The sequence below is a fragment of the Nannospalax galili genome, unplaced genomic scaffold (assembly GCF_000622305.1).
Source record: "Nannospalax galili isolate Female #2095 unplaced genomic scaffold, S.galili_v1.0 scaffold180, whole genome shotgun sequence".
Classification (NCBI taxonomy): domain Eukaryota; kingdom Metazoa; phylum Chordata; class Mammalia; order Rodentia; family Spalacidae; genus Nannospalax; species Nannospalax galili.
This window is the reverse complement of record NW_008348199.1, coordinates 3721049-3745537: the sequence shown is the minus strand read 5'-3', so window position 1 is coordinate 3745537 and position 24489 is coordinate 3721049. Positions and strand designations below refer to the sequence as shown.

The 24489-nt window shown below is 48.7% G+C and overlaps 2 protein-coding genes and 1 pseudogene across 3 annotated transcripts in view; all 3 read right to left on the bottom strand.

Moving 5' to 3' along the window:
• The window catches only part of LOC103743451, a 17953-nt pseudogene extending 7191 nt beyond the window's left edge, over nucleotides 1-10762 (bottom strand).
• A 1698-nt stretch (nucleotides 10763-12460) lies between these two features.
• Nucleotides 12461-24489, bottom strand: part of LOC103743450 (cytochrome P450 2D20-like) — an 18309-nt gene continuing 6280 nt past the window's right edge. Inside the window, exon 10 of the mRNA XM_008844765.2 lies at nucleotides 12461-12786. The gene's annotated coding sequence lies outside the window, so the exon portion shown is untranslated. The remainder of the gene's footprint in view (nucleotides 12787-24489) is intronic.
• LOC103743513 (cytochrome P450 2D20-like) lies at nucleotides 12865-23836 on the bottom strand. Of its 2 annotated transcripts, none has more exons than XM_029569176.1 (6): nucleotides 23609-23836; nucleotides 14438-14614; nucleotides 14116-14257; nucleotides 13718-13905; nucleotides 13215-13356; nucleotides 12865-13114 (listed from the first exon to the last, which is right to left on the bottom strand). In XM_029569176.1, the coding sequence occupies exons 1-6, from the start codon at nucleotides 23834-23836 to the stop codon at nucleotides 12936-12938; spliced, it is 1056 nt and encodes a 351-aa protein (XP_029425036.1). In that variant the 3' UTR covers nucleotides 12865-12935. The 2 variants fall into 2 exon arrangements, with proteins under 2 accessions (XP_029425036.1, XP_029425037.1); XM_029569177.1 differs by lacking the exon at nucleotides 23609-23836 and adding an exon at nucleotides 14983-15001.

Sequence of the window (24489 nt, the reverse complement as noted above, 5' to 3'; positions counted from 1 at the left end):
GAGTTCAGTCCATTGATATTTAAGGTTATTATTGAAAGGTGTGTACTGGTTTCCGTTATATTGATTGCTGTTTGTGTTCTCTAATTTTGTGTTTCTTCAATTATACCTTTATTTATTTTCTCTCCTTGCCCCGGGGTATAGTTGTTTCTCTCACTGCTCTCTGTATTGCTTCAAGTATTCTTTGAAGGGCTGGTTTTGTGGACATGTATTCTTTCGGGCTATTTGTGTCATGGCAGATTTTTCTTTCCCACTCAACTATAATAGATATTTTTGCTGGGTACAGTATTCTGGGCTGGCATCTTTTGTCATGTAGAACTGGAAATACCTTGGTCCAGGCTCTTCTGGCTTTTATAGTTTGCATTGATAAGTCAGCTGTAATTCTGATGAGCTCTCCTTTGTATGTGACCTGTTGTTTTTCTTTTGCTGCTTTCAGTATTCTCTTTGTTCTGAACATGGGTGTTTTTACTGTGATATGTCATGGGGACTTTCTTTTCTGATCCTGTCTATTGGTGTTCTATGTGCTTCCTGTATTTGTATGGTGATGTCTTTCCTCAAATTTGGGAAATTCTCTTCTATACTCCTATTTAAGATCTGGTCAACACCATTAACCTGAAATTCTTCTCCTTCCTCTATTCCTATCATCCGTAGATTTGGTCTTCTCATGGTGTCCCACATCTCTTGCATATTCCATTTCTGTGTTTTTTTTAATTTTCCATACTCTTTGCTTAAGCAGTCCAATTCTTCAACTTTATCCTCCAGTGTTGATATTCTGTTTTCTATTTCATTCAATCTAGAGGTGAGGCTGCCCCGTGTTGTTTCAAGTTGGCTTATTGAGTTTTCTACTTCCATCTTCATTTCTGCCTGAGTTTTCTTCAATGTTTCTATCTCTTTTGGGAATTCATTCAGAAGTTTGTCCCTATCTTCTTTTAGCTCTTTGATTTGTTTGTTCGTGTGTTCTTTAAATTCATTGAATTCCTTGATCATGTTTATGATTGCTCTTTCAAATTCAGTGTCCTGGGTTATCTCTAGGAGGTTCTCCTTGTCAAACTCTTCTACAGGATTGGTGGGTTTGGTGGGGACATAGTGTTTTGGCTTTCCATTTTATTATTCTTTCATTGTGGTTTTGGCATGTGAATTTCTTTTGTGTTTATGATTCTGATATGAGAATAAGTTGAAGTATGCTTCTGTTTGTATTATCCAGGTGCCTAGATCCTTTCTCTATCAGTTATGTAAAGCTGGTTGGTACAGGGTTCAGGTTCTCTCAGGTTTATTTTGGATGGAACTGATGGCTTCAAATCAGCTATTCAGGGGCAGGCTCTCTCAGGCAGGCCCATGTGTTGTCAACCTTATGCCAGAGGGAGGCCAGAGGAGGGACAGAACTCAGCACTCTCTGGCGGTCTGCTGAGATCCCAGGCACTACACCGATGGAGGTCCGAACCCACCCTCCCAGCCTGTCTGCTAGGATCTCAGCTTAGCCTACCAAAGCCAGATCTGCCCTGGGGCCTTGGGAGGGGCCTCACAAAATCCCAGGTAGGGGGATGGTATGGCGCAATTAGGGGATGTTCATCACCACGTGGAGTCAGGATCCGGGAATGTCAGGCAGTCCCCTGGGTTGTCAGGCCCTCTGGTAGTTGGAGGCCAGAGGGAGGCCAGAACCTGGCACTCTCTGGCAGTCTTCTGAGCTCTGAGACCCTACCCTGATGGAGGTCCAAACCCACCCTCTCAGCCTGTCATCATTTTAATTTCTGTTTGTAGTCTTCGTCTAACTTTGTGTTTCCACAACTACACTTTCATTTAGTTTCTCTCTGTCGCCCCTGGGGTATAGTTGTTCCTTTCTCCATTCTTCATATTGCTTCAAGTGTTCTTTGGAGGGCTGGTTTGGAGCCATGAATTATTTCAGCCTGCTAATGAGGCGTCATTATAATGGACACTTCATTCCATTATAATGGACACCCCTTCATTTATAATGGACACTTTTGCTGGGTAAAGCATTCTGGGTTGGCATTTATGGTCACTTAGAACGGGAAATAACCTGGTCCAGGCTCTTCTGGCTTTCATAGTTTGCATTGAAAAGTCAGCTGTAATTCTGATGAGCTTTCTTTTGTATGTGAGTTGCTGTTTTCTTTTGCAGCATTCAGTATTCTTTGTCCTGTACATTTAGTGGTTTTAGTATGCTATGCTGTGGGAAGTTTCTTTTCTGGTCCTGTTCTATGTGTTTCTGTGTTTTTTAAATTTTTTTCATGTTTGCTTGAGTGGTCCAATTCTTAAACTTTATCATCCTGTCTTGATATTCTGGTTTCCATTTCATTCACGCTATTGATGAGGCTTTCTCCCATCATTTCAAATTGGCTTATTGAGCTTTTCACTTCCACCTTCATTTCTGCCTCAGTTTCATCAATGTTTCTATTTCTTTTGTGAATTCATTCAGAAGTTTATCCCTACCTTCTTTTAGTTCTTTGATTTGTTTGCTTGTGTGTTCTTTAAATACATCGAATTCTTTTATCATGTTTATGATTGTTCATTTAAATTATGGGTGGATGGTTATCTTTAGGGGGTTCTCATTATAGAACTCTTCTATAGGACTTGTGGTATTTGGTAGGGACATATTATTTGGGTTTTTCATATTGTTATATTTTCGTTTTGATTTTGGCATGTGGAATTCTTTTTTTGTTTGTGATTCTGGCATGAAACTCAAGCCATCACAAATTTGGCCTGGATACAAGTTATGCTTCCCTATGAAACCTCACCATCCAGGCCTCTAAGGTCCTTATTTCTCTCAGGACAGTCATTAAACTCTGATAACTGAACAGCTTTCCCAACGCAGTGTTCTGCAATCCTCCCCAGTACTGCAATACAATCGTCCAAAGTCATAAAGGCAACAGGGCAAGGTCTACCACAGCAGCACTCCACAATTAGTGTGTATTTCTGTTCTAGTTTCCTTCTGTTGCTGTGACAAAACCAAAAGCAACTTGGAAGGGAAAGGAATCCTTTAGCTTATACTCCCATGTCACAGTCCATCACTGAAGGAAGTCAGGGCAGGAACCCAAGTAAGAAGCAGAACCAGAAACCATGGAGCAGGACTGCTGCTGGCTCACTCGCAGGCTGATGCTTCCGCTCATTTCCTCACTCTCTCTTTTAAACATGTATTGTGAGTGTGTGTGAGTGTGTGTGTGTGTCTGTCTGTCTGTCTGTGTATCTGGGTGTGTGTCTCGGTGAGTCTAGGTGGAGATATGTGTATGTCTGAACTGGTGCCCATGGAGGGCAGAAGGGAGCATCAGATCTCCGCAGCTGAAGCTATCTGCAGTTATGAGTCACCAGACATGCCATGGGAACTGAAATCGGGTCCTATGAAAGAGCAATAAACCTCCTTAATAATTGTCTCTCGAGACCATATCCAGCTTACACACCCAGTATCCACTGCCTTGGAATGGCAACACCCACAGCGGGCAATTTCATGCCACATCAATAATCAAGACAATCCAACAAAGACATCCAGGCAGGTCGATCTGATCTAGGTGATGCCTCAGTTGATGCTTTCCTCTCAGATGAGTCTAGGCTGTGTCAAGTTGACAATTAAAGGCACCTGGGACACACTGCCTTAGTGTGAGGGGAGGGGAAGGATGTGGACATTGTGATGTGGCATTCGTCTACTGTGACCTTCTTCCTGTAACACAGGCACCATGATCCCATAACATTTAGTCTGACAACAGATTCCTTCCATGAACTGACTATCTGCAAACTGAGCAATGAGTCAGTATACTGACTACTTGAATATTCTGGACTATATCCTTCATGCTCACAGGGAGCTATACTGTAAGAGAAGTCAGGTGTAATCTTGCTTTTTAGTGAAGTTTGAAATTTAAAACATGATTTCTCACATTTTTCACATAAGATTTTTGAATGGTGGTTGTCCACACTTAAACAACAATTAATTAATTAATTAATTAATTAATTACAAAGAGTGAGTGTGGGCAGACTAGTGTATGACAATACAGCAGAATGGTAATTTGCCTTTACTGAACTACTGACATCTGCTGCAGACAACATGAATGAACCTGGATGACATCACCTGGTGTAGATAAAGCAGGTCAGAGAAGACAAATAGTGCAGGATTCCACTCTGCCTAATCCACAGACACAGAGAGAGAAGGTAGTCGTCAGCATCTTAGTCGTGTTGGACGTGAGGGGGACCAGATCTGCAGTGTTTAAATTTTTACTAGTATTGAGTGTGCATGTGTTTGTATGGTGTAAGATGTGCGTACACGTGTGGAGGTAAGAGGATGTTGTGGAGTAGGATCTGTTCTCCCCCCTTCATGTGGCTCTAGGGATTTACATGGGTCTCTAGGCTTGTGCCTAAGCTTCTTCTTACTGGATGAGCCCCTCGCAGATCCACAGATTCAAATTGAAGATGAAGAGATGTGTGGCTGGACCACGGTGGTGATGGTTGCACGGTGTCAATGGACTTGGTAACACACGAGTGTGGGGATGAAACGATTGTTAACTTGATTATATTAAGAAATGCCTGGGAGGTTTGTATAGCACATGTCAGGGTGTCCTTGAGGAACATTTCAGAGGTTCAGATCATAAGGTTCTGATCTTGTGAATGGATTAATCACTTGATGAACTCACACTACAATGGTTTTCTTAGGGCACAACGTGGGGCTTAGGGAGGGGAACCAGGTTACTGGAAGCATGTCCTGTGGGGCTCTGTCTTTATTGGCCCCTTGCTGTGCAGCTGCTGTGAACATGCTCGTCCTCCAGATGCTCCACTTGCTCTGGCATCATGCTGTTCTGACCAAGTGTATGCATTCCTAAAGACAATGAACAGAGCCCTTGACACCATGAGCTAAAAGAAACCTTTCCTATTTGAGCTCTCTGACTACTGTCGTAGAACTACCCCAACCTAATACAAGAGTCCGGGGGCGGAGTCCGGTGGGAAGATGCGTGCCGCGTAGCTTCTGCATAGAAGGCCTCGGCTCCAGCACCAGTGGAAGTAGGTAGTGCGATGAGATGAGCAGTAAGATGATGTTCACTCCTGTAGATGATGAGTAGTGTCCACGCAGGGTCACCTCAGCTGGGGGACTTGGTCTTGCACTTTCAAAAGCAAATGTCTCATCCTCTGTGGGCAGTGGGGATATTTTCACTAAGATTCTGATTGATAAGAGTTCCTGGGGGATTTCTTCATTTACTTTTTAAAAATAATTGGGCTTTATTTTTATTTTATGCGTATGAGTATGTACACATAAATGTATATATACTTTGCATACATGTAAGTGCATCTGAATCATGAAATGCACACGGAGGTCAGAAGAGGGCGTCGGATTCCCTGAAACCCAAGTTATCATTGGTTGTTGGCTGCCATGTGGGTGCTGGAAACTGAACTCTGGTCCTCTGCAAGAGCAGTCAGTGCACTTAACTGCTGAGCCATCTCTCCAGGCCCAGAAATTTAAAAAATATATATATATGTACATAGCAGGGCTATATTCGATAAAATATCATGAAATGGTATATGCGCCAGGGCCTTGGGATCTTTGAGTCTAACCTGATAGCATAAGGAGACTAAGATCATCCCAGTGGGATGTTCCATTCCTCCAGAACTGATCACACCATCACTCACACATTGTTCAGAACAAATGTTTCAGAGTATCCAGATTCATCGATTGCCCTACAATGAGAATCCGCGCTGCCTGTGTCACATGGTTGCTGGAATCTCGCTCCTCTGGACAGGTGTCCTCAGATAGGGCAGCGGGGAGCTGGCCATCCCCACAGGCTCTGCTCTGTCCCCTTTTACTGATGCTGGCTTTCCTCTCTCTTCACTGCAATAAGCATGGTCTGTGAGTTCTATAACTTTCCAGAAGTGTGCGTCCTTTCAGCAATTAGCGTCACATGCGGCTTGGGATCTACCATCAATACGTCACTCAACCGGGAACTGTGCTGATGCCTAGCACAAGACCACACTTTCCCAAGACCCAGTGGACATAAGCACAACTGTCTCTTATCTGCAGTCTCCATATTTCCCCGTCTTCTAGCTTCTATACCTCCATCATACCCTTAATATCTGGGTTCTTGTCTTCTCCTCCTTCCCCCTTCCTTCTTCCTCCTTCCTTCCTTCCTTCCTTCCCTCTGTCCTCCCTTCCTTCCTCCCTTCCTTCTTCCTTCCTTCCTCCCACATTCCTTCCTCCTTCTTCCTTCCTTCCTCCTTCCTCCTTCCTTCCTCCTTCCTTCCTATTTCTTCTACCCTTCCTCCTTCCTTCCCCCTTCCTCCTTCCTTCCTCCTTCCTTCCTATTTCTTCTACCCTTCCTCCTTCCTTCCCCCTTCCTCCTTCCTTCCTCCTTCCTTCCTATTTCTTCTACCCTTCCTCCTTCCTTCCCCCTTCCTCCTTCCTTCCTCCTTCCTTCCTATTTCTTCTACCCTTCCTCCTTCCTTCCCCCTTCCTCCTTCCTTCCTCCTTCCTTCCTCCCTGCTTCCCTCCCTTCTTCCTCCCTCCCTCCCTCCCTCCATTCTTCCTCCCTCCATTCTTCCTCCCTCCCTCCCTTCTTCCTCCCTCTCTCCCTCCCTCCCTCCCTTCCTTTTTTCCTTTCTTTCGATAGATCCTCATGAAGTAGTCCAGGCTCCGCTTGTACACACTCTACAGCCCATGCTAAAATTGCATTCTTTCTGCCCCAGTCCCGCAAGGGCTGAACCTGGAGACTGTTACGCTGTCTCTGCACAGTGTACCCTTTTCTCACACCATTCAAGATGCCTGCTGGGGACAACTTGACATAGTGAGTAAAGATTGAGTGTGGAATTATCTCAAGGATCCAGAGAGACAGGATGAGGGTTGACCACGTGACTCAAATGTGGTTTATTGCACATCTCTCAGTTGATGCTGCAGAGCCAGACTGGAGTTGGTGTTCCTACTAGCGTGGAACAGCACAGAGTTTAAAGGGGACTGGGAGAACTGGTATTGCAAAGATGCCTTGGTCACTGGGCCAGGGCTGTCCAGCGGGCACCAAGAAGGTAAATCACTGCAGGAGGGAGGTGAAGAAGAGGAAGAGCTCCATGCGGGCCAGCAGCTCCCCGAGGCATGCACGGCAGCCTGTGGGTGGGAGTGGGGCTCAGTCAACCTGGGTCTGATCAAAGCCTGATCCAGGCTTCAACACCAAGGCTCACAGGGATAGACACAGGGAGATCTGCCGTCCCCAAATCACCTGCTCCAAATGGCATGAAGGCCTCAGGCTTCATGAAACATCCCTGGGTGTCCAGGAAGTGTCCAGGTTGGAATTGGAAGGACTTCTCTCAGGTGTTCTCATCCTTCAGCAACAAGGACAGGTTGGTGATGACCGCTGTACCCTGGCAGGAGGCATATGGTGTGAACATGGACTGGGATAGTGACACCAAGACACTGGCCACCAAGTCTACATGCACAGCCGCTACCTGCACGCACCCGGATTCTTCCATGTAACTTCAGTCTTTTCAGCACCTTCATAATGTGATGAAGAGCTCCTGTAATGCGGCTCCCATGGGTGCCCAACTGACCTGAGCCTGTGTACAGTACTTGAATCCCCTGGTCTCGCTTTGTTCACACTGCTTTCCTGGGGACTCCATAGTCAATGATTGAATTGCCATGCAGCAGGTTGGTCATGTCAGTTGGTTGGAATGCAGGATGTGGTATTTTATCTTGGGTGTGGCCATACTGAAGAAGAAGGCCCAAGCCTACCTTGGGGATGAGGAAGCCCTGTACTTCAATGTCACGAGATGTCATGTGTGGTATATCCAATGGGATGATGTCCCCAAATCACTGCACCTCGTGAATCACAGGAGTCATAAAGGGCATGTGGGCCTGGTCCTCCATCACTGGAGTCCGTGTCTGCCCTGAGACTTCATCAATCTCTTGTTGGATGCGGCCTGAAAGAACAGCATCTCCTCAGCAAGGCAGTCACAGAGGACTGCCCCATGACCCTCCCGTGCCTCTGTTTGGAGGTCTAGGTCCATGGGAAAAAGGGCTATCACATTTGTGGAAGTTTCAGGCTCAGGAAGGGAGTCCCAAGAGTCCCAAGGAACTTGGGAAGTTTGTTCCACCACTCTTTCTGTAACCTCCCTCCGAGACCCAGCCAAGCTCACGCTGCACATCCGGGTGCCGGATCATGAGCAGCAGAGCCCAGGTTAGCGTGGTGGAGGTGGTCACCATCCCAGCAGAGAACAGATCAAACACCACCATGCGCAGGTTCTCATCATTGAAGCTGCTCTCAGGATTTCCCTTAGCCTGGGCCAGAGAGGGTGAGCTCAGGGAGAGAAGGAGGAAGCCCCACATGATCCCCACTGTCTCCAGGCAGCCCAGGGTCTCAGACCCTGAGTGATTCCCAGCTCCCACCCTGCCTGGCCTCCGAAGTCCTGGACACTTCAGCAGACAGCTCGGGCACCTTCCCTGGCAGTTTCCCCTAACCTTCTTCACTTCCGCTATAAAGGCATCAGTCAGATGTCTGGGTGGCTGGGCAGGATCCCAGGTCATCTTGTGCTCAGTCAACAGCTTATCCAGCATGTCCACAAATGTCTTCTGCTTAGGGAAGGCCTTGCCGGGCACCCCTGGGATGCGAAGGAGCATTGAGACTGCGTTCAGCACCTACATCAGCCACAGAAAAGATTCAGTTGCTTTTATGAATTGTGTGATTCAGTCTCATGAGCTGCTTCCTGCTCAGTCCCAGCGCTTAGGGCTCATGTCGACCTGGGCTAAGAGAGAGAATCCTGGACTCTGCAGTCTCGTAGGCTTCTGGAGCTTCTGTGCAGACACAGGGCACAGGCTCCACCCTTTCTGCAGCCCTTGAGCTTGGTTCCCTTCTCTCCTATACTGTGAGGTGTATCAAGTTCCAGGCCTTTCATCCTGCAGATGACTCTCCACACTGCCCTCAACCAATCTCCAGTGCACGCAGAATCTTTCTGGGAGGATCAGTGGCACAGAAATGACCTTGCAGACTCCCATGAACCTCATACCTCAGCAATGAAGCTAGTGTCCTCTCCTAAGCTTTGTGACATCGTTTTTAGCAACTTTATGAAGTAACGGTCTTCATGCTCTAAGCGAGGGCCACAAATGAGGGACGCAATCACATTGCACAAGGCTTTGTTCAGGGGTTGTGGGGATTGAAGGCCTGTCCTGGGAGTAGAGATGCATCTCAAGATACTGTTCCCATATCCCTGTCCATACATGTACCCCTGACCCATTACCCACTGGCCTCATTGTTGAAGACACCACGTAGGTGGTCAGACTCCTCGATGATCCACTGCTCCAGTGATTTCTTGACCAGGCTGAAGTTGTGCATGGTGGACACAGAGAATCCCTGCTCTTCTCTCCACTCAGGCCCTAAGATGCAAAGATCACACGTGCAGAGAGCAGTCTGTGTGACCAAGAGCACCTGGCTGTGCTGTCCTCCTTCCTTAGCATTCATTTTTTTCTCTTGGATCACTTTCCCACATGAGCTCCCCAAAACTTTGGTGACACAGACTACCACCTTTGATAGAGTCCTTCCTGAATCAGGTGACCATATCTCACCAGATTAGGCTCTATTCATGCGGCTCACTGCTCCCCAAGCCCATGCATTATGCCATCCTTGTCACCCCACTACAGCACTTTGCCTTGGGATCTGGGCCCCAGCCCAAGTGGTCATAGATGGGAATTCAAGGGCGGTCTGAGGTGTTCTCTCCATAGTTCCGGCACGGCCTTTGGTCCCTTGATCACCACCACTGGCTTCCAGGCCATCTGCAGGCTGAACACGTCACTAAAGCAGTGCCGCAGCTGAAGTGAAGGGTCAGAGCACATGTGATGTAGGGGTCAGCAGCACAGTATAAGAACCAGGCTCACTATAGAAGCCATTGCCAGTGTGTGTGCGTGCGTGTGTGTGTGCGTGTGTGTGTGTGTGTGTGTGTGTGTGTGTGTGTGTGTGTTGCTTGTTGAACCTTGGCCTTGACCTATACTAGGCAAATGCTTTACCACTGTCTGCACTGCCAGCCTGAGGTCTGATACATCATGACTGGTGCATCACATCTTATTAGTTCAGTAAAGGACTTGAACATGATCATCCAGGTGGGACCTTGCCAGAAAAAGCAATCTGTAGTCAGGCCCCTTAGCATCCCAGTGTAGCGGAAGGAACTCAGTTCCTAGAGATGTGCCGTGCGGGTGAGACATCGCAGCAGCATGAGATCTGAGCAGTGCAGAGCCCGCTCCACCTTGGGTTCCTGATGAAATGCTGCACTGTACACGGGACCCTGACTTCTCCCCATATCCCTGAGACTTCATCCACTGATGGGATCACAGGGACTTTGGGCCTCCGTGAATTCTATGCTGTCCAAATCCCAAACTGTCCTCCACATCCTGTCCCACCCCCGGCTCTGCCCTGCCCCCACTTTTGCCATGGAAAGTACAGAACGTTCCCAGACCTTGCAGTGCCCTCCCCCAGGAAGCCAGCTCCATGTCCAGCATGTTCCTTCAGGACCACTTGCAGTGCCCTCCCCCAGGAAGCCAGCTCCATGTCCAGCGTGTTCCTTCAGGACCACTGCTTGCTCCTAGGGGCACCGTCACTCTCACCTTGTACAAGCTGTATGGCATGTTCTGGAAGTCCACCTGCAGCAGGTTGCCCAGGCCAGGTACTGGCAGGGGGCCCGGTGGGTAGTGGGAAGTCCAGAACTTGTGTCGGTGCATCATGTCCACCAGCAGCAGGAAGATGGCCGTGAATACAGCCACAGACCACAGTGAATCCCCAGTCACCCACCCCATGGCTACCACACTGCTTTCTGGCTTCTCACAGAAAACTTCATGCCAGCCCCCTAGTACCATATAGGACACTCTTGCCACAGACTGGGTATCTGCTGCCTTACAAAGGAACCAAGGCTGCCCTTTGAACTCTACTCTGATCCTAACTCTTGTGTGTACTGGTGAGTCAGACTGTAAATCCTGGGCCCAGAGCAGTACAGGTACATCAACCTCAGAGGACTAGATCTCTGCCCCTTCATCTCTCCCCGGGTGCTTACCTAGAGAAGCGGCATCAAGGTTGGGAGCTGAGCACCACAGGAGCTGTGCATAGTGGTTATGCTGTGCTAGACACTGTAAGCATGGTGGGCAGCTGTCCAGGGACCCTGGTCCAAGGTGTATTGTCACGAGGCATAGACTATTCGCCTGACGTACTACACAGGCAGAGATTGAAGGGGCTTGACGACATTTCCTAAGGCTGGAATAAGCCCTTCCCGGAGGCCATGGTCGGCAGAACATGAGGGGCTGACTGGCACTGCAGGCCTTGCTCCCGGTTGTGGCGGCAAGTGCCACTGAAATGGCTTGTGTGGGTGAGGAAGGGAGCTGGAGCCTGGTGAAACTCAAGTGCAGGTTTGAGGTCACTGATTCGTCAGGGAGGTAACACCTATGACCTGTTCGTCTCATAGGTCCAGCATGAGAAGTTGAGAAATCTTCGGAGGTAGAGGATGGTCCAGGTCCTTGTCACATGGAGACCACTGTCCTTTGTTCACTTTCTGCCTATTACTGGGTCAAGTCTTCTGACCACAGTCATCTTACTAGGGATTTAAAGAGCATAGTCCTTCTCATGCCAGAGGCCTGTAGTTAGGATGTTCCAGTCATGAGGAAAACTGAAAGATGAGGCCTGAGTCTTACCACAGTCAGACTGTCTGCTAGGGCCTCTGCTGCACTTAAGCAGCAACTGGGATTTTGGCAGAGTCTGAATGGATTCTACCCACAGCCTAATAGCTTTCTGGAGCTAGAGGAGACTTTAATACATTTTAAAGTAGAACTGGTGGCATGGTTATTAATGGTGAATCTTATGGAGATCTACAATGAAAAAGAACAAGTGAGGCAGAAAGAAATACAGAATGTACAGTTTACATTGGAAAAGAGCACCAAGATTGTTGTGGAGCCAAGGCATGTGCTGAAGAAGAGGCTCTCTTAGATAAGGAGATTAAAGCCTTTAAGGAGAAACCTAGAGATTTGAACTTAATCCACGGAAAGGGTATTGGTTCTTCCTCATGGCTTTAGAGAGACGCTGAGGCCTGGCAGGGTGCACCTGGGACTTCCTACATAAAGAAGGTCCTGATAGGCCATTGCGTGAGCCTGTGAAGGGGAAGCCTGGTTGACCCTGGAGACACCAAGAAGCCATTGCAGATGCAGAGTCATGAGACACCTGTGAGCTGAAATAAATCTTTCCTACTTTGAGTTCTCTCAAGTACTTTGGTTTAGAACTTCCTAAAAGTAATGCAAGAGCCTGGGGGTGGGGTTCATTGCACCATAGTTTCTTGACACAAGGGCTTAGCTCCAGCACCAGAAAATAGGTGGTGTGTTGAGACGAATGCTAAAATGATGTTGACTCCTGTAGACATCAGAAGAACGTCCACACAGGAGTTGCTTGGTCTCACGTGTTCAAAAACAAACATCTGATCCCTTACGAACTGTGGGAGATTTTCACTAACATTCTGATTGAAAAGAATATCAGGCAGAAACTGTTTTTAATAAAAGTGTGTCTGTACATAGCAGTGCTATGTTTGATGAAATAATACATTAGTCAGTGCGTTGGGACCTGGGAATCTTATCTCGGAGGAAGTGGAGACCACATCAGCCTTGTGGGGTGCTCTGTACCTCCAGAACTCATCAGAGAAAGTGGAGACCACATCAGCCTTGTGGGGTGCTCTATACCTCCAGAACTCATCAGAGAAAGTGGAGACCACATGAGCCTTGTGGGGTGCTCTATACCTCCAGAACTCATCACACCACCACTCCCACTACACACTTTTGAAATAACAATCCAAGAGCAAAACCTGGTGGGTAAAGGATGATTTCAGAATGCTCTCTGAAGATCCAGTCCAGGCAGGATGAGGGGGGAGCAGGCAACTAAGTAGCAGCTAAAAACTGGTTTATTTCACCTCTCAGCTGATACTGGAGAGCCAGACTGGAATTGGTGTTCCTACTAGCGTGGAACTGCACAGAGTTCGTAAGGCTTTGGGACAACTGGTAATGCAAAGTTGCCTAGGGCACTGGGCGGGGGCTGTCCAGGGGGCACCGAGAAGGTAAAGCGTTGTAGGAGGCAGGTGAAGAAGAGGAAGAGCTCCATGCGGGCCAGCGGCTCCCCGAGGCATGCGCGGCGGCCTGTTGGGGGGAGCAGAGGTCAGTCAGTCTGGGCCTGATCAAAGCTTCAACATCCAAGGCACAATGGGATAGGCACAGGGAGCTGGGCCCCCCTAATCACCTGCGCCAAATGGAATGAAGGCCTCAGGCTTTAGGAAGCGGCCCTGGGCATCCAGGAAATGTTCGGGATGGAACTGGAGGGGCTTCTCCCAGGCGCTCTCATCCTTCAGCACCGAGGACAGGTTGGTGATGAGTGTCGTGCCCTGGCAGGAGACACATGGTGTGAACATGGACTGGGATGGGGACACCAGGACCCCGACCACTAAGTTTACATGCACAGACTCTACCTTCACACACCTGGATTCTTTCATCTAACTTTCAGCGCTTTCACGAATGTGAGGAAAAGGTCCTGTGATAAGGCTTCCATGGCTGCCCAAATGGCCTCTCTCTGTGTATACTGATTCCTCAATCCCCTGGACTCACTTTGGTCACCCCACTTACCGAGGGACTGTGCGGGCAATGGCTGCAGTGTACATGCACCACGTTGGTAGTGTCAGTCTGTTGGAAATCTAGGATGTGGAACTTTTGGGTATGGCCAAGCAGGGGAGGAGGACCCATGCCTACCTTGGGGATGACGAAGCCCTGTACTTCAATGTCACGAGATGTCATGTGTGGTAAATTCAATGGCGCGATGTCCCCAAATCGCTGCACCTCGTGAATCACAGCAGTTGTAAAGGGCATGCGGGCCTGGTCCTCCATCACTGGAGTCCGTGCCTGCCCTAAGACTTCATCGATCTCTTCTTGGACACGGCCTGAAGGGATATCATCTCCTCAGCAGAGAAGTCCCAGAGGACTGTCCTATGACCCTCTGCTTTCAGGTCTGGGTACAAGGGAAAAAGGCTCATCATACTAGTGGGAGTGTGTGTCAAGCTAGGAATGGGAGTTCCTGAATTGTCAAGGAAACAAGGGCGTTTGCTCCACCTTTCTTCCCATAACCTCCCACCAGACCCAGCCAGGCTCACGCTGCACATCTGGGTACAGGATCATGAGCAGCAGAGCCCAGGTCAGCGTGGTGGAGGTGGTCACCATCCCAGCAGAGAACAGATCAAGCACCACCATGTGCAGGTTTTCATCATTGAAGCTGCTCTCAGGATTTCCCTTAGCCTGGGCCAGAGAGGGTGAGCTCAGGGAGAGAAGGAGGAAGCCCCACATGATCCCCACTGTCTCCAGGCAGCCCAGGGTCTCAGACCCTGAGTGATTCCCAGCTCCCACCCTGCCTGGCCTCCGAAGTCTTGGACACTTCAGCAGACAGCTCGGGCACCTTCCCTGGCAGTTTCCCCTAACCTTCTTCACTTCCGCTACAAAGGCATCAGTCAGATGTCTGGGTGGCTGGGCAGGATCCCAGGTCATCTTATGCTCAGTCAACAGCTTATCCAGCATGTCCACAAATGCCTTCTGCTTAGGGAAGGCCTTGCCGGGCACCGCTGAGATGCGAAGGAGCATTGGGACTGCGTTCAGCACCTACAGCAGCCACAGAAAAGATTTGGTTGCTTTTAGCAATTGTGTGATTCAGTCTCATGAGCTGCTTCCTGCTCAGTCCCAGCGCTTAGGGCTCATGTCGACCTGGGCTAAGAGAGAGAATCCTGGACTCTGTAGTCTCGTAGGCTTCTGGAGCTTCTGTGCAGACACAGGGCACAGGCTCCACCCTTTCTGCAGCCCTTGAGCTTGGTTCCCTTCTCTCCTATACTGTGAGGTGTGTCAACTTCCAGGCCTTTCTTCCTACTGTTGACTCTCCACACTGCCCTCAACCAATCTCCAGTGCACGGAGAAACTTTCTGGGAGGATCAATGGCACAGAAATGACCTTGCAGACTCCCATGAACCTCATACCTCAGCAATGAAGCTAGTGTCCTCTTCTAAACTTTGTAAAATTAAAATGCATATCTACCCAGGTGTGATGGCCCATGGCTGTAATCCTAGAACTCTGGAGACTGAAGTAGGAGGAGTATCAGTTAGAGGCTAATATGGGCTAAAGTATGAGACTTTCTCCAAAAGTATACTGGATGACACATTACTGAAAGGCACTTAGTGTTGGACAAAACCTCTTACTTCAGGCCTAAGTACCACAACTTGGAACATTTCTTTCCATCTAGTTTTTCCTTTCCCACTTTCTTTTCTAACCATGTACGATCATTTTATGACTTTATTTGTTTTATTAATTGTATTGTTTAGAGATGTTGCTATCTACTGTAAGAAACATTGGCCATCCTCATCCTGAATTGGAAGAGAAAAATATTGTTGGGGCAGTTGATGAAAATGAAATTTGAACAATAGATGAAGTACTAGAATTACTAAAGTTGGTGACTGCTGTGGCTGTGTAAACAAGTGGCTCCATTCTTCAAATGTACAGTCTTAGAAATTGTAGGGGCCAAAAGACAGTACTTTAAATAGTTTGCCCTCCCATTCATTCTATAAAAAGTTTCATGTTAGTTTCTTGTCATCGTGACAAATACCTGATAGAAACAACATAAAAAGGGAAGGTCATTTTGTACTCAGCGTTTCCGAGGTCTCAGTCTCTGGTCAGCTGCCTACATTGTTTCTGCACTGGTCGTGAGGCAGAGCATCATGGCCTACGGGTGTGGCGCAGGAGTGGAGCAGAATGGGCAAGAGGGAGAATGAGTGTGTGTGTGTGTGTGTGTGTGTGTGTGTGTGGGTGAGAGAGAGAGAGAGAGAGAGAGAGAGAGAGAGAGAGAGAGAGAGAGAGAGTGTGTGTGTTGCTTAGTGTTGAACTTGGCCCTGACATATGCTGGGCAAACACTTTACCACTGTCTGCTGCCAGCGTGTGAGGTCTGCTACATCATGACTGGGGCACAACATTGAATTTTCTTAGTTCAGTAAAAGACTCGTATTGAACATGATCTTCCAGATGAGACCTTGCTAGACCCAGCAGTCCGTAGACAGGCCCCTTAGCATCCCAGTGTAGCGGAAGGAACTCAGTTCCTAGAATGTGCGATGAGGCTGAGACATCAGTCACATGAGATCGGAGCAGTGCAGAGCCCGCTCCACCTTGGGTTCCTGATGAAATGCTGCACTGTACACGGGACCCTGACTTCTCCCCATATCCCCGAGACTTCATCCACTGATGGGATCACAGGGACTTTGTCCCTCCGTGAATTCTATCCTGTCCAAATCCCAAACCGTCCTCCACATCCTGTCCCACCGCCTGGCTCTGACCCCCCACACTTTTGCCATTGAAAGTACAGAACGTTCCCAGACCTTGCAGTGCCCTCCCCCAGGAAGCCAGCTCCATGTCCAGCGTGTTCCTTCAGGACCACTGCTTGCTCCTAGGGGCACCGTCACTCTCACCTTGTACAAGCTGTACGGCATGTTCTGGAAGTCCACCTGCAGCAGGTTGCCCAGGGCAGGCACTGGCAGGGGGCCCGGTGGGTAGTGGGAAGTCCAGAACTTGCGTTGGTGCATCAGGTCCACCAGTAGCAGGAAGATGGCCGTGAATACAGCCACAGACCACAGTGAATCCCCAGCCACCCACCCCATGGCTGCCACACTGCTTTCTGGCCTCTGTGAGAAAACTTCACGCCAGCCACCCAGGAGCATAAAGAGCACTATTGCCACAGACTGGGCACCTGGTGCTTTATAAAGGAACCGAGGCTACCCTTTGTACTGTACCTTTAGCCGAGCCTAACTGCTGTGTTATTGATCAACCAGAGGGTACAGGAGTGGTCAAAGTGGTACTGCAGGGCAAAGTCTGAGTTTTCTGCCCTTTCTTCCCTGCCCAGGTGCTATGCAGAGAAGTGGCATCAACTGGGAGCTGAGCTCACAGGGCTGTGCCTAGTGGTTATGCTGTGCTGGACACTGAGCATGGTGGGCAGGTGTCCAGGGGACCCTGATCTGAGGTGCATTGTCACAAGGCATTGAGGGCGCATGAGGGGCTGACTGGCACTGCGGGCCTTGCTCCTGGTTGTGGCATCAAGTGCCACTGAAATGGCTGATGGGGGTGAGGAAGGGGACTTGGGAGGAAGGGAGCTGAGCCTGGGAAACTCAAGGGCAGGTTTGACAACTCTTGACTTGTCAATTCTTAGGTCCAGCATGAGAAGTTGAGAAAGTCCCTGGGTGGGAAGGATGGTGCAGGTCCTTGTCACATGGAAACAATGGTCCTTTGTTCATGCTCTGCCTCTTGCTGGGTCAAGTCTTCTGCCCACGGTCATCCTTACTAGGGATATAACGGGCAGTGTCCTCCTGCCAGAGGCCTGTGGTTAGGATTTGCCGGTCATGAGGAAAACTGGGAGATGAGGCCCGGGCCTTACCTAAGCGGCCTTATCTGCCAGGCCTGCTGGACTCCTCACTGCTCACGCCATCTCAGTTCTCCTCGCTGGGGTCGATGAAGCAGCGATCCCTGTCCTCACTGGGAATCTAGACGTGCAATATCAAAGGCCCACGTGTCCCAGCAGAATCCAGGCAGAGCGTCTCTGCTGCATCCTTCAGTGTGGCAGGAAGGAAGCAGCAGCTGAGGTCAGCAGAGATGAGCTCGCCACCACACAAGGCAAGAACTGCGATCTTCTCAGCCGCCCGTGCCGCCTCCTTCCCGTCTGCCCACCTCTTGTCACAGAGGTCTGGGGAGAACGCCCTTCCCGATGCTGGTCATCAGTGCCCAGGACACGCCCTCTGCTCCTGTCCAACTGAGTTATGGTAGGATGGCATCCTGAGTTGAGGTGCAGACAATGCCTTCCCATGGCTCCGACTTGGCCTGAAAAGAAACTCACAATGCACGGGAACAAGGACACCAGCATGGATGGGGAAGGGGAAGAGTAACTGTACTCTGGTCACCCGGAGGCTCAGACAGGTCACTTTCTCCTTGCCCGCCTAGGGACACTCCCAGGAAAACTTGATGCTTGAGGGCTAACCATAGTTGTTCATACCGACACACAGTCAGCCCTCCCTCATTTGTCCATCACTTTGGGGTGGCCTACATGAAGTCATGGAAGAGAAACAATGGTGTTGACTGGTTCTTGGCCTCCATGCGGGGTGGGCAGAGTGGAACCTGACTTACCTGCCTTTATCTAAGTGACCCTGGTGAGGTGAAGTATAGTAGTCAGGATTGGGACGGCACAGACTGCAACTCGTAAAGGGTCGTCTGGTCTGTCAGCAGCTCTTGGAGATGACCTGGATGCTTGCTGAACTTCTGTACACCAGGACTGTCTGTTTCCTTTCAACCTCATTTCATGCCCTGTGGTGACGGGAACTGCTATTTTTTTCTGTCAGGATCATTGTTCTTCCTATGGAGGTTCGTGTTATGTCTAAAACTTCAAGCCAGAGCTGAGTCCCGGCCACTTTGGGCAAGGTGCCCTCAGATTTGTAATACTCCTCATATGTCTGTCAATAAAGGCTTCAGCATTGTCCTTTGGACTTCAGGAATAGGACAACTGGAACCTGAGAGTCTCTCCAGGATTCTGCCCAGAGCTGTTGACTTAGCTGGCTTCATTCTGCATTGATGAACTATACTGAACCCCACAGTGAGTCCATCTGCATTCCTCCGTCTGTGAGTCCTTTCACTACTCGTTAGTGTGAAGTGCTGTTGCAGTTGACTTGTGAAGTATCCACCAGAAGGACTGAGACTATCTGAGAGTGCTGCCTTCCTCCCAGAACTTGATGGTAAGACGCTATTGCTGAAGACAGGACATATTTCAGACACAGGACTTGGGGAAATGGAGCTGGAACTGACCTGGAAGCCTCCTCCCCTGGAGGCTAGCTCTCATAGCTTTGGAGAGCACTACGTAAGCTGATAAGGGAGAACATCAATCGATGGTCCAACCCCAGCTTCAAGGCCTAATAGCTACATCAATGACTGGCACACCACTGACATCGGTGCAGTAGTGGCACTTTTATCTGGGGGTGATCAACAGCTACCTCATTGGACCTAAAGCCCACTCAGTGGGAGGAAGCTCATGTGTGGTACTGTAAACATAGCCAAATACACATGGCTGGAGAGGTCATAGATCTTAGAGAAAACCCCTAGTCCAACGTAATTTCTTACTATGGTAAAAACATGAACACTTACATTTACACACAAGTATCCCAGTCACCGCTCACCAAAGCAGCTTCATTTGCAGCAGACGGAGACTATTACATAGTGCCACCACTGGTCATACACAGAGATTGTCTGTGAATTGCCCAAGCCTAAATGGCACATCTACAGCGCAGCCTCTACACCTAAAGCTCACAGATCATAGAACAAGGGGTACAGAGAACACTAATGCATCTCTGAACTCTCATCAACGAAGCTCCCTCATGCAGCAGAGAGCCAGGAACACAAAAGGCCACCAATGGCCAAAGTGTCCAGAATAAGAGTCTGCAGAGTGTGGGTCCTTGGACAGGACTCCTATATTAAACTCCCCCGACCCAGGGCTCAGGGACCATTGTGGAACAGGGGACAGAAAGACTGTAGGAGCCAGGGAGGAGATGCATGACCACATGGAGATACAGTCCTACAGGCCCCTGAGACCGTGTGCATATGAACTGACAGCAATGGTGTCAGCATGCACAAGACCTATGCAAACTCAAGCAGACAAAACCCAGCACAGAACTGTGGAAGTGGGCAGCAGGCCCCGATCTTAGTTGAATAAACTATTGGCAGCTGATCACTGCTGGGGGAGGAAGAACTGGTCTTCTTAAAAGGAGAGACTCTATATAGGCTGCCTTGACCTCAGTAGATGAACTTGCACTAAGGGACGTCTGGAGACACTAACTTGACTCAATAGGACTTAACACAAATGACAGAATGTGTGAATTCCAGAGGGGGTGGGGAGTTATGGGAGGTGCCAATGGGGTTAGGGAGTATAAAGATGATTAAGATATCCTGTATGAAATACACAATAATTCAATACAAAAATTACCAAGAAAGGTCAGCTGCAAATCTGATGGGGTTTCTGATTCATTTGATTTATTTATGTATAATGTTGTTTTTCTCTTGCTGCTTTCAGCATTCTCTCTTTGTTCTGGACATTTAGTGTTTTTACCATGATATGCTGTGGGATTTTTGTTCTGGTCCTGTCTATTTGGTGTTCTGTGTACTTCTTGTATCTGTATGGGAATATCTTTCCTTAATTTAGGGAAGTTTTTATCTAAAATCCTGTTGAAGATCTGGGCAAAGCCATTGACCTGAGATTCTTCTCCTTCCTCTATATCTCTGATACATAGATTTTGTCTTTTCATGGTGTCCCACAATGCCTGAGTATCCCACTCATATGGGTCTCTTTAGTTTTTCATATTCTTTGCTTGAGCAGTCCAGTGCTCCAACGTGTGTCCATCCCGGGTTCCGTTTTTCATTTGACGCATTCTGCTGACGAGGTTTCTCCTGGCATTTCAAATTCGTTTTTCAATTCCATCTTCATTTCGACTTGATTTTTCTCAATATTTTTATCTCTTCCATGAATTTATTTTTTCAAATCCCAAACTGTCTTTGTCATTTCACTCAACCACATATTTGTATTTTCTTGAGTTTCAGTAGGATGGGTTTTTAAAAAATATTTTATTTATTATTTTTATTTTATGTGTATGCGTAAGTATTGCCTGCATGGAGGAAAGTGCACCCGTGTCGTGCAGTGCCCGCAGAGGACAGAAGAGACTGTCGGATCCCCTGGAACTGGAGTTAGGGACAGTTGTTAGCCGCCATGTGGGTGCTGGTATTCAAACCCTGTTCTTCTACAAGAATAGCCAGTGTTCTTAACTGCTGAGCCCTCTCTCCAGCCCCATAAAGATTTTTTTAAATATATTTTTATTGTTCTTTAAATTATGCGTATGTATGTATCTGTGTGTGTGTATGTGCATGTGAGTGCAGTGCCCCCAGAGGCCTGAAGAGGATCTTCAGAGACCAAAAGAGGGCATTGGATCCCCTGAAGTTGGAGTTACAGATGGTTGTTAGCCACCATGTGGGTGCTGGGAATCAAACCCAGGTCCTCTGCAAGAACAGTCAGTGGTCTTAACCACTGCGCCAACTCTTAAGTCCCCCAAGTTTCAGAAAGATATTTATTCATACACTCTTTAGGTTCTTTGAGTTGGTGTGTGTGTGTGTGTGTGTGTGTGTGTGTGTTCTTTAAAATCCTTGAATTCTTTGATCATGTTCATGATTGATCTTAATTTTAAGCTCTGTGTTCTGGAGTTCCTCTGGGTAGTTCTCATTGTAGGACAGTGTCTTGGTTTTTCATCTTGTCTCGTCTTTGCATGGTGACCTGAGTAATGGACTTCTTCTGTTGGCTGTATTTCTGATATAAATGCTAGCCTGTCTTTGTTGAGTGCAAGTTTGGTGCTGTTGAACGAGCTTGGTTACTTTCTCATCAGGTGTGAATTGAATTGTTAGTTGACCTATGCTTCAGGTTCTCACTTTTTGATTTTCATTGGCAGGACAGGGCTAGTTAAGGGATCTCCCACAGCATGAATAGGCCTAGCCCTGAAGCATGATGATGGTGACCAAGTGGGTGGGTGAATACTAGTTAAGCAGGGTGGACGTGGAGCAGTGTGAATGGGCCTAGCCCCTGAGCTCCATATACTTCTCATGGGAAAATGGAAGATGATGTGCTGTGTTCTAGGTTCTGTTGCTGTGGAAAAACAGTCTGACCAAAATCAACACGGGAGGAGGAAGGAGGTTATTTAGCTCACACTTGTACATCACAGTTCATCACCAAGGAATGTCAGGGCAGTAACTCAAATACTCTCTTACTCTGAGGTTTATTCTTTTGTGTGTTTCTGAGAGAGAGTCTCACCAAGTAGCCCTGGCAGCCCTTGTGCTCTCTATAACCCATGCCTACTCTGAAATTACATTGTTTCTGTCTCAGTCTCATGAGTGCTGAAACTGTAGACCTGTTACACTGTCTCGGCTCAGCACACCCTTTTTTTTTTGGTCTTTTTGAGACAGGGTCTCCCTGTAGCCCCAGCTGTCCTAGAACTCATTATGTAGACCAGGCTGGCCTTGAACTCACAGAGATCCGCCTGCCTCTGCCTCCCAAGTACTGGGATTAAAGGTGTGCGCCACCATGCCCGGCCATTATCAGTACACACTTTTGTCATAACATTCAAGGTGTCCATGGGGGAAGGACGACATAGTGTGCAGTGGTTTCTAGATGACCTGGTCTTACTTTGGTCATCCCACTTCCCTGGGAACTCCCCAGGCCATGACTGAATTGCAAATAAGTCAGGGTGGTCATGTAGGTATGCTAGAAATTCAGGATGTCAAATTTTTATCTTGGGTGTGGCCAGGCTGAAGAGCAGGATCCAAGACTACCTCGGGGATGAGAAGCCCTGTATTTCAATGTCACGAGATGTCATGTGTGGTAAATTCAGTGGGGGATGTCCCCAAATCGCTGCACCTCGTGAATCACAGCACTTGTAATGGGCATGGGGGCCTGGTCCTCCATCACTGGAGTCCACACCTGCCCTGTGATTTCACAGATCTCTTGTTGGACATGGCCCGAAGGGACAACATGTTCTCAGAAACAGTCTGGCTTTATGGGAAAAAGGTCTATCACACTTGTGTAGTATGTGGCAAGGTAGTGCTGGGAGTTCAAGATTCCCAAGGAAATCTGGGGCGTTTGGTCCACCTTTCCTCCTGTAATCTCTCTCCCAGACCCAGGCAGGCTCACACTGCACATGCGGATATAGGATCATGAGTAGCAGGGCTCAGGTTAGCGTGGAGGAGGTGGTCACAATCCCAACAGAGAACAGGTCAAACACCATGAGCAGATTCTCCTCATTGAAGCTGCTCTCAGGAGTCTCCTTAGCCTGAGCCATAGAGGGTGAGCTCGGAGAGAGAAGGAGGAAGCCCCACATGATCCCCACTGTCTCCAGGCAGCCCAGGGTCTCAGACTCTGAGTGATTCCCAGCTCCCACCCTGCCTGGCCTCCAAAGTCTTGGACATTTCAGCAGACAGCTCAGGCACCTTCCCTGGCAGTTTCCCCTAACCTTCTTCACTTCCGCTACAAAGGCATCAGTCAGATGTCTGGGTGGCTGGGCAGGATCCCAGGTCATCTTGTGCTCAGTCAACAGCTTATCCAGCATGTCCACAAATGCCTTCTGCTTAGGGAAGGCCTTGCCGGGCACCGCTGAGATGCGAAGGAACATTGGGACTGCGTTCAGCACCTACAGCAGCCGCAGAAAAGATTCAGTTGCTTTTATCAATTGTGTGATTCAGTCTCATGAGCTGCTTCCTGCTCAGTCCCAGCGCTTAGGGCTCATGTCGACCTGGGCTAAGAGAGAGAATCCTGGACTCTGTAGTCTCGTAGGCTTCTGGAGCTTCTGTGCAGACACAGGGCACAGGCTCCACCCTTTCTGCAGCCCTTGAGCTTGGTTCCCTTCTCTCCTATACTGTGAGGTGTGTCAACTTCCAGGCCTTTCATCCTGCAGATGACTCTCCACATGGCCCTCAAACAATCTCGAGTTCATGCAGAATCTTTCTGGACGATCAAGAGCACAGAAATGACCTTGCAGACTCCCATCAGCCTCATACCTCAGCAATGAAGCTAGTGTCCTCTCCTAAGCTTTCTGACATCGTTTTTAGCAACTTTATGAAGTAACAGTCTTCATGCTCAAAGTGAGGGCCACAAATGAGGGACGCAATCACATTGCACAAGGCTTTGTTCAGGGCTTGTGGGGATTGAAGGCCCGTCCTGGGAGTAGAGATGCATCTCAAGATACTGTTCCCATATCCCTGTCCATACATGTACCCCTGACCCATTACCCACTGGCCTCATTGTTGAAGACACCACGTAGGTGGTCAGAGTCCTCGATGATCCACTGCTCCAGTGATTTCTTGCCCAGGCCGAAGTTGCGCATGGTGGACACAGAGAATCCCTGCTGTTCTCTCCACTCAGGCCCTAAGATGCAAAGATCACACGTGCAGAGAGCAGTCTGTGTGACCAAGAGCACCTGGCTGTGCTGTCCTCCTTCCTTAGCATTCATTTTTTTCTCTTGGATCACTTTCCCACATGAGCTCCCCAAAACTTTGGTGACACAGACTAGCACCTTTGGTAGAGTCCTTCCTGAATCAGGTGACCATATCTCACCAGATTAGGCTCTATTCATGCGGCTCACTGCTCCCCAAGCCCATCCATGATGCCGTCCCTGTCACCCCACTACAGCACTTTGCCTTGGGATCTGGGCCCTAAGCCGAGGTGTTCATAGATGGGAAATAGTGGACGGTCTGAGGTGTCCTCTCCACAGTTCACCAGCACTTCCCGCACGGCCTTCGGTCCGTTGATCACCACCACTGGCTTCCAGGCCATCTGCAGGCTGAACACGTCACCAAAGCGGTGCCGCAGCTGAAGTGGAGGGTCAGAGCACATGTGACATACAGGTCAGCAGCACACTATAAGAACCAGGCTCACTATA

Bases quoted from the DNA above. Each gene is read 5' to 3' on its own strand.
- LOC103743513 (XM_029569176.1), bottom strand. From the start codon at position 23,836: ATGGGTCAGGGGTACATGTATGGACAGGGATATGGGAACAGTATCTTG. The intron at 14,615-23,608 runs GTATGAGGCTGA...TGGCTGCTGTAG, and splicing joins ACACTAGCTTCATTGCTGAG to GTGCTGAACGCAGTCCCAAT. The intron at 13,906-14,115 runs GTGAGCCTGGCT...ATATCCCTTCAG, and splicing joins CCTGTACCCAGATGTGCAGC to GCCGTGTCCAAGAAGAGATC.